Raw genomic sequence first — 8,950 nt, forward strand, 5'->3', positions numbered from 1 at the left:
TAATTTAGAATTTAGATTTTAGAAAAGAGAAAAATTATACACAATTGCCAAAGTAACTTGGTGATTATAATTAAATTACCTATTTTTTGGTCTTTTTATTATGACTTATTTTAAAATGTTACACACAGATGCGCACGCGCATCACACACACACACACACACACACACACACACACACACACACACACACACACACACACACACGCACACTCTGTCTCTTAAATTCGGTCATTTGCATTTCAGAAATGCTCATTTAAAACAGTTTATTAGTGAACAATTTAATAAAAATGGCATCTACTTACAGCGATGAAGTGATCAATGGAGAAAACCACTTTAAATTACATAAATACAACAAACATGATGATTTTTTTTTTTTTTTTTCACAAAGCCCGACTTCATAGCTAATCACTGAGATTTCAGATTTGTCAGCATTTCATTGCAGATCATTACACAAGTGAGAGAACACATGATCAGACAGATAAAGAAATAGAGCGCATAAGAGCTGAGGTGTAGTTCATAACTGCCACCCACCCCACAACACCCCACAACAAAAAAACTAAACAACATCAACAAAGAAAGTGTGTGAAAATGTGGTCATGCTCCAAACACATGTCTCAGCCTGCTGCTGCCTGGATCAGGTCGTGCGTCATGTCTCAATGTTGGGGTCTCCATATTTTCCATCAATTGACGGGCTTGTAGTGCGAGTGTGCCAGACTAAAACCTATGGGTGAAAAGAAACACACATACAAGAACAAGAACAATCAGAGTGAGTAGATTGTGGCTGAAAATACCACACAGTGGTGGACACCTCTGGTGTCGCTATCAGCCTCCCCACATTCCCAATCATATCCAGGGGTCAAGCTACAAGCACACACGCACACACACACACACACACACACACACACACACACACACACACACACACACACACACACACACACACACACACACACACATCCTCTCTTTTATCTTATTTGGTTCTGTTTCTGTTTAGTTGTGGTGTTCCCTTTTACTCATTGATTATTTTTTTTTATATTTATTTTTTTATTTTATTTGTTTTCTTTTTCCCTTCACTTGAACTGGAGTGATAAATCCAAACATTACTATCTGCTTTCTGTTCTTTGCTCCAATTCAATGGAACCATTGTTAACGAGCTTATCAATAGTCTGGTAAAATCCCCTATCAGTCTCTATCGGTTCTGGTTCTGTCAGTCTCTGTGTTAGTTTTCAGTTCTGGTTTGGTGCTGTTCAGATTGTGGTTTCAGATTATTCTCTGTTACATGTGATATGCCAACAAGATTATTCTGTATCGTGAATTTATTTATATGACATGTTACGGCATTGCCAAGCAGATGCCAGATGACATGTAAGTCATGCTGAAATCTTTCTCTTACCTCGGTGCAGTTGGCAGCTTTCGGCTCCAGGTCGCTGAGAGTGACCAGATCCTCTAAAAACCTGGTCTCCTGATGTCCTGACGGGATCCCATGCAGTCTGAAGTAAACGTCGGGTTTGGACAGAATCAGCTGCAAGCTCACTGCAAACCCTGCCATGTCAATGGCAAATGGTCGAGTTGGGGCAAATTTAGCGTCCCAGCCGGACACTTTGCCCAAGGCGTTAACTTTGCAGGACTCAAGGCGAAGACCCCCCACAAAGGCCACGGGCCACACGGACACTTTTTTAGTATTGCGCATCTGAAAGGTGGAAATACAGGTCGATCGTTAAATTGTTGTTAAATTCCTTAAACTACTGCAAAAAGCAGAGCAAAAGGGTGATGGTGAATAAATGACACAACAGAAATGTCAAGTTTAATCACAATTGAACTCTTTCTCCTCCTCTTCAGCACCCCACCTCTCAGCCTAATGAGAGCCTCTCCACCTCTTTGCTCCAGCACCAACGCCTCCATCAGCTCTGTGCTAGTCCCATCCATTTCCACCTCCAAACTGCTAAAACCTTAGTTTTATACTATACTTCAACCTTTCCTTATTGAGGTTTATCTAACAGTTTGCATGTAAACTTTAGAAATTATTTCATTCAGTCCTTACTAGTTTGCATGGCTAGATACTCTAGCTCGGATTGTTCATTCATTCTTGCCGTGTAAATGACACTTGCAGTAAGAGTCAAGGCTAGGCTGGCATTGACACTGACCTGACAGTGAGAGCGCTTAGAAATGGTAAATTCATTTGAATTGTGCAGCATTTTCTCAAAGACACTTCAAGATGTGGACAGGAGGTGGCACTGAACCAGTAAGCTCAAACTTTAGAGACATTACTGTATCTCCACCGACTGAGTCACGATTGGAAGAACCCGCAATGTCTGTGAGATTGATGGCCAATTCACCAGCACAAAAAAATTAAATGATGGAGCAGCCAGTCTAACCATCGCTGTCGAAGTTTAAAGTGTTGAGCCAGGATCAGGTAGGAGTGAAATAACACTCCCTAAAATCTTGGATGGTGCAGGGCGAACGGCGGTCTGAGGTGATGGAGGGTCTGCTCTCCCAGACTGGGGTCGTACCAACACAACTCTGACCTGCTGGCCTTCGTAAGAGCACTATTGTGCCATGTTTGGAAAACCTTTACTTTGAGTCAAAATGCTTTTGCTTTTTTGAAAGTATGACGGTAGATTTCATGTCATATTCACCACCTGAACACAAGAAGAAAAATGTTCAGAAGGAATTGGCCATACCGATTTGTCAGACTACTTCTTGGGTTGTTGAGTGTATCTGGTACCTGTTGTATCCTTCTGGAGTTTTGCAGGTTGACAAAAACCACCAGTATCTCAGCTCCCCTGTTTCTGGGGCAGGCAGATCAGTGCTGTTAGTCTATATTCAACTTTGCCAACCTCAAAGGCTCACTGACCAAAAATGACCCAAAAGCTGATGGACATATCCACGCCAGCTGGTGTTTGGGAAGGTAGCCAGTCCTCCGTAGTCATAGCGTCTCTCTCTCTCTCTTTCATCCTGCAGACTGACGGATCAAACTGTGCTGAAGGCTGTTTTATCTCGGCAGATGCAGGGTGTTCATCACCTAGTGTTACAGATACCCTACAAGCTGTTGGAAATAGAGACGAGGTATAGCGTGGGGGTGGAACAGCACTAGTGAGCAGTGAGTGTAAACTGATTTCATCTTCCTGACTGACTCCATGTCCCGGATATGACACTACTGTCAGCTGAACGGTAGTAACGGCTGTCACTCCCGACAAACCCGCCGTGTTTAAACAGCTGTATGAACCCTCTGTTTCCATGTGTCACTTTACACACACTGGTTGTTTTGTTAACTCTTTTGTATCACAGGCAGTGATACGGAGTCTCGCGGCTTCACCTGAGGGCTGAGAAGTGTCGCTGAGGAACGACAGCCAGAGTCAAGCCCTGTGTTTACCGTCGCGTAATGACCTGCGCCGTTACATTCCAGCCGTACTCCCTGTAGTGGAGACGCGACACAGATTCCTATCCGTACCGTTCCGAGCCGTCCCGTAGCGGCACAGCTACGCCGTGGAAACGCGGTTTCAGAACAAATCACCCAACAACAGGCTGTAATCAGTTTGTGAAAGTTGACTGAAGAGGCAGTAAAGGCCATGAAAGTGCTGTGGTTGTGAGATGTTGTCCTGAGAACCGTCTTAAAATCACCTCACCTCGTCGAACAGCTCCAGGCTGTATGTGTTGTCATCGTCTGCAAAGTAGACCACGCCGGCATTGCTGTCATTTAATCTGAAAGTGTCCCGTAGCCACTTCAAAGCCAGGTTTCTCTGCCCACTGCCCCTGGAGTTAAGCTTCTCAGTTATATGAACGTTGAAGTGGGTGTAGTTCAGCCCCGTCTTATTGAGGAGGCGGCTAACCAAACTGGTCTTTGTTTCAGAGTCTTCGACCACGATCCAGTGCAGGTTGGCCACATGGAGCAGAGTATGGGACATGCGTGTCAGGTCCGCCTTCTGCACAGATCTTTTGTATGTCGGAGTGATGGCGTAGATGGTGGGCAGGCTGTCGGACCAGGGCGGAGGCCGAACGTAGACCTGTTTAGTGCAGCCCATGTTCCAGCTCGAAAAGAAATTCCTGAAAGTAGAAATCCCTCTGGCACCATCTGTGCAGGAAGTAAAATAAAGACAGTTAGCTCCTGCATGACGGCAAATATAGATTTAACACTGTGCTTCACTCAGCTACGGTACACTGATCTGAATTATCTCATATGTCCTCTGCTAAGTTATCTTGAGCTATAATCTCTCTATCTAACATGTGACTGAGGATTACAGAGCCAGTTGTGTTCATGAATGATACTGCTGATTATGGACGGTTTTCTGAGGACCTGAAAATCATTGGCCGCTTATATAGTGTAGTGTAGATCTTCAAGTCTTGACAATATTACTTTGAGGTGTACGTAACCTGTACAGACTCCACAGTCTATGAAACAAATGTTGCTCTTGGGAGACTCTTCCTCTCTAAAATGCTTGTGATTCACAGCTATTATTGATATTTTCCTAATCTTTTGGAATTGGAGATGGAGAGAAGCTTAAAACAGCCATGAATTACAATCACAGTGGCTACTTTCATATTTAATAGACTATATATTTGGCATCTGATATTAACAAAAGCCAATTTTTAATTTGCAATAAACAAGGTCATGTTATGTAATTCAGTTGTGTTGCTTATCATGATCCTTGTTCATTTTTATCATTATTATGGTCATTGTCCAGTGGTATAGCAAAGTATTAATCTCAATTTTTGGAAAAGTTATTCATCAAGTTTTGCATTTGTGCAGTGATCGCTTTGCCTTACTGTTATGTGAGTCAGGCGTTTTATTTGGATAAATTATTCAAGCAACGAGCTGTTTCAAAATGCTTTTCAAAAAGAGCAGCAAATGCAGAAAAAAGGCAAATACAATAAAGGATGGCTAAAAGAGAAAAAAAGAATTGTTGAAAAGAGTCAGTGTTGAAAGACAAACAGCTGTAAAGACACAACTTTCCATGTACAGCTGAACGGTTCAGAACACGGGGATGGCCGATCCTCTTTCTTACATATTACCTTGTCCTGAAGCGAGCAGAGGAGCGATGGTGCTGCGGTAAGAAACGTGAAGGAGCAGTGTGAAAGACGCCACCATCAACAATAATTTAAAGATGTGTTTTATCTTCATGTGCAGCATCCTGTCTGAGTTCTGCAAGACAGAAAACCCAGGTGACATATGGAGCACAGCCGGAAAGAAATGTCTGAACCTTCCAGTCACAAAGCATGGACCCCTCTCAGCGAGTTCTAAACCTTTTGGAGGTATTTTTTTTCTTTTCACAATGTCTTTGAGTGAAAAATGGCTGAATTTACTCATTTCTCATTCAGACATATACGAAGAGACCATCTTCTGACCTGAAACATGACCTGTTAGTAACTGCTGCCAATCAAATGATCAACCAATCATCAGCCCGAGCGGGGTTCGTGTGTGTGTGTAAATCTGATTCCGATGGAGTCGGCGCCTCGCCAGCCTTTTTTTTTTTTCTTGACATGACATGTGGGACCCGGGTTGGGGAGTAACGGATTACATCTAACGGCGTTACATAATTAAGATACGCATATCTAATAAAAACACGGATTATTTTCAAAAATCAGACGGAATATACCAGAATTACAACAGACTGTAGGCAACCATTGTGACACTTGACGGCACTGCTCTAACACTGTCAATACGAGGAACACAGTTTGAACTGATGGTGCTGATCCTGAGTCAAAAAGAAAGAAAGATTCTCAGTCAGTTAGAGGTTAAAGGTCATGATATTGGTATTAATTGGGGCTGAGCTCACAGAGTTCAGCAGAGTTCATAACACTAAGGGCATTTTGTGTTTGCTGTGTGTAGAGTCGACAGTCCGCCATGAGGATGGCACGTTGTTCCATCCCCTCTGGGATTAATAAATACTTCCTATTCTATAAATACACATCTCTCACATTTCGCGTTATTGCCTGTATTGCTGTCAAACACACGTTCCTCACAGTACAGCTGACATCCAAAGTCGTACTTGGTTCAGATTTGCATTGTTTCGGTTTCAAATGCGAATCTGCCTCTGATCTGAATCGGCTTTCAAAAAGACGAAAACAACCTTCAACAATCAGACTCAAAGGTTCATCGAGAGTATCAGGGATGAAAAACAGGTGAAGGACTGTGGAAGTTCTTTAACCAATGACAAAGGAATTTCTTTGATTCTGACACAAGACACAATCTTGGATTTTCTGCATCGGCTTGGTGATATTGTTTCTGAGATTGCAGAATTACATATGAACAACAACACAACAAAGCTTGTTATGCATCATTCCGTGTTTAAGATATATTTACTTGCTATTTTTTTGTGGGGGTAAAACCTTTATTACAGTGTTGATAAATAATATAATTTCTCTGTATGTTTCAGAGAATGCTGAAGGACTCTGACTCAGGAATTTGGACTCAACAGCAGGTAAGATCAAATTAATTGTTGAAGGTTTTACTTGATGGATTTCTTTTAATGACACTGATGTTGTTTGGTAGCGAGATGTTTAATTTATTTCACAAACGCCTCAACATGAGATGGAGCAGCAGAGAGGATTGCAAAAATTCTAAGGAGCGTGGAAGCAAACATGGTGTTCTTGAATTCTTGTGAGTTTGAATTTGTGGATTGAATTTTCTTGATTGAAGAAATATGTTTTCGAGTTACACTCTAAGGTTAAAATTTCCAATCAGAATGTGAGACAGAAAATCTATAGAAAAGTTTAGAGTATTTTTATGATAAAAAAAAAATAATTTTTCGCCGTCAAGTAAAGTCTACTTGCAGATATGTGGAAATTCTTGCTGAGCTTTTTTTTTTTTTTTTTTTGTAAGTAAATGAGACTCCACATTTCTTTCAGTGCAGTGTCTTCACATGCAAACTACATCAGTTGTTTTCAGAACGCTGGTGGCTGAGCATGAAACATTTCCAAAATGCAAATGCTGGTGAAGCACCATCACCACTTTATAGAAGGAAGACAAGTACGAGATCTGTCTTTTAGCTGCCTGTCCATACCGAGCACCGATACGAGTTCTCGTTGGGAGGGGGGGACCACAGCTGGGGCATGTGCGTGGAACTCAGTAAATCAGTCATGCTTTAATCACGTAGCTTCACTTACATTGACCACATCACGGAGAATGAGAGAAAATGTGGAGGGAAAATAGCCGGCATTTGTAAGAAAATAGCAAATGGGCTGTTGCACAGACAGCAAGGTGTGTGTGGCGAGGAAGAGAGAAGGCCGAACACAGTGAGGGGGCAGCGAGGATGGCGTGAAGGCAGCGAGAGCGGACGCATTAATCGAGCTGAGTCACTAATAAAACAAAGACCCAAAAGACAATCATATCAAATATCAAATACTGTTTCTTCTTGGTGATTCCTGAAACTTGATCGGCGCTGGTATTGGCAGGTGTCCAGGGACATGCGATTGTTTACCCAGCTTTACACAGACACCAACACACACAGTGAACTTTGCATTGGCTCCTTCTGCTGTCAGCCTTAGTTTTTTTTTTTTTTTTTTTTTTTTAATCTAAAAGCATGATTGACAGTATTAAAAGTTGTGGCTGGTTTCTGACACTTGTGTTTTGGAGGCGTATACCTTTGTCTTCCTATCAGCACAACAACGAAGGCAGCAGGGGAGCTTTATCATGTTCATCTGTAGAACTCTATTTCATGTAAAAATGACCCTAAAATTATATTCAAATACAAACTGAGAACCAGTTCTACAACAGTCGTGTTTGCCCTCTTGTAGAGCACACACGGGGGTGCAAGAAAGTGATGAAAGGTGGAAGTAAAGGATAAGTAGTAGTGCAAATCTTAAGAAGAATAATAACAGAAATTTAAATGAAGAAAAGATCGAACTTTATGTACAACATAAATCTTAAAATATAACAGGAGCTATAATAAATACAAATATGTAGAAGTACATGATTAACTATTGGGACAGATCAATGATCAAGATCAACGTTTGATCCAAAAGACAGACGTCTCCTGACAACTAGTAAAACCTGTCAGTATCAGTGTGAGACGGAGACGGTTCTTTATTTTAGATAAAAGCACATTCGATTTCTCCATCTGCAGAAGGACTGAGACACCAAGATGTTTTCTAAATCCTATTAATCTGATCCCTTGAGAGTCAATAGTTTTTTGTTCTTTTTTTGGTTTAGTTTATTTCATTTATTGTACAAATTAAAGCAAATCAGCTGAATAATACAGAAGCATTTTCATTAGCTTGAATGAAAGGGAGCAGAAAGAAGAATCATCCGTTCTGGCCCTTTATCTCATGTAACCGTATTATTCGAACATTGAAAACAAACAGCAAACAACAAAAAACAACACATTTCATTAAACACAGCGAACAAACAGCAGACGGCTACAAAAAAAATCCTTTTCAGAAATGCACTTTTATCTGCATCACAATTCTCAAAGGAGAAAATATAGAAAGGTTGAGATCTTAACTGCAAAACGAAGCTCCTCAGCTTCCACTTCTGCACGCTCTGCCTTGCTTTGCTCTCAGGTCACACTGACGATAAGGAAATGATGGCACAGATGGATAATCCGAGTTGGGTGTGGTGTGAATGAACTGTTCACAACATTTACCAGACAGTGGCTTCACCTCTTGTCAAACCTGATTCGTCATCTTTGAAACTGTGATGGACGGAAAATAAAAATTAAAAGTTAAACTGATCAGTTTGGTTCCAGAGTTAATGTGAGGAGCAGGTGCTTATTGGAAGAAACGACAGAATGAGCTTCCTTCTACACATTTAATCGAGTATTTAACAACTGCAGTGAAGTGGCTGGAGAGGCACAGACGCCTTAAAAATCACATTTATACATAAATAGGATATTATTCATCCATGTCAGAGTTCATATCAACATTATTCCCATTGGATGGATGAAAAGAATGACAGTTCTATAGGTTAGATAGAAAAGCAATACTTTATCACAGATGGAAATTCCTCACAGTTG

At 41.2% G+C, this 8,950-nt stretch overlaps 1 protein-coding gene across 1 annotated transcript; it reads right to left on the bottom strand.

Annotated features, from left to right (window-relative positions):
* Positions 1-256: 256 nt before the first annotated feature.
* Positions 257-8,549, bottom strand: LOC115395870 (galactosylgalactosylxylosylprotein 3-beta-glucuronosyltransferase 1-like). The gene is made up of 5 exons (XM_030101536.1): positions 8,441-8,549; positions 5,010-5,139; positions 3,626-4,071; positions 1,393-1,689; positions 257-720 (listed from the first exon to the last, which is right to left on the bottom strand). Exons 2-5 carry the CDS (start codon positions 5,125-5,127, stop codon positions 646-648), a joined length of 936 nt encoding a protein of 311 aa, XP_029957396.1. The 5' UTR covers positions 5,128-5,139; positions 8,441-8,549; the 3' UTR covers positions 257-645.
* Between the last annotated feature and the right edge of the window lie 401 nt (positions 8,550-8,950).

Source organism: Salarias fasciatus, chromosome 10 (assembly GCF_902148845.1).
Source record: "Salarias fasciatus chromosome 10, fSalaFa1.1, whole genome shotgun sequence".
In the NCBI taxonomy this organism is placed as follows: domain Eukaryota; kingdom Metazoa; phylum Chordata; class Actinopteri; order Blenniiformes; family Blenniidae; genus Salarias; species Salarias fasciatus.

What these genes read in the sequence shown, in the direction of transcription:
- LOC115395870 (XM_030101536.1), bottom strand. Translation starts at nt 5,127, where the DNA reads ATGCTGCACATGAAGATAAAACACATCTTTAAATTATTGTTGATGGTG. An exon ending in GCCTGGAGCTGTTCGACGAG is followed by an intron (nt 1,690 to 3,625) that starts GTGAGGTGATTT and finishes TCCACCTTTCAG; the next exon opens with ATGCGCAATACTAAAAAAGT. An exon ending in AAGCTGCCAACTGCACCGAG is followed by an intron (nt 721 to 1,392) that starts GTAAGAGAAAGA and finishes TTTCACCCATAG; the next exon opens with GTTTTAGTCTGGCACACTCG.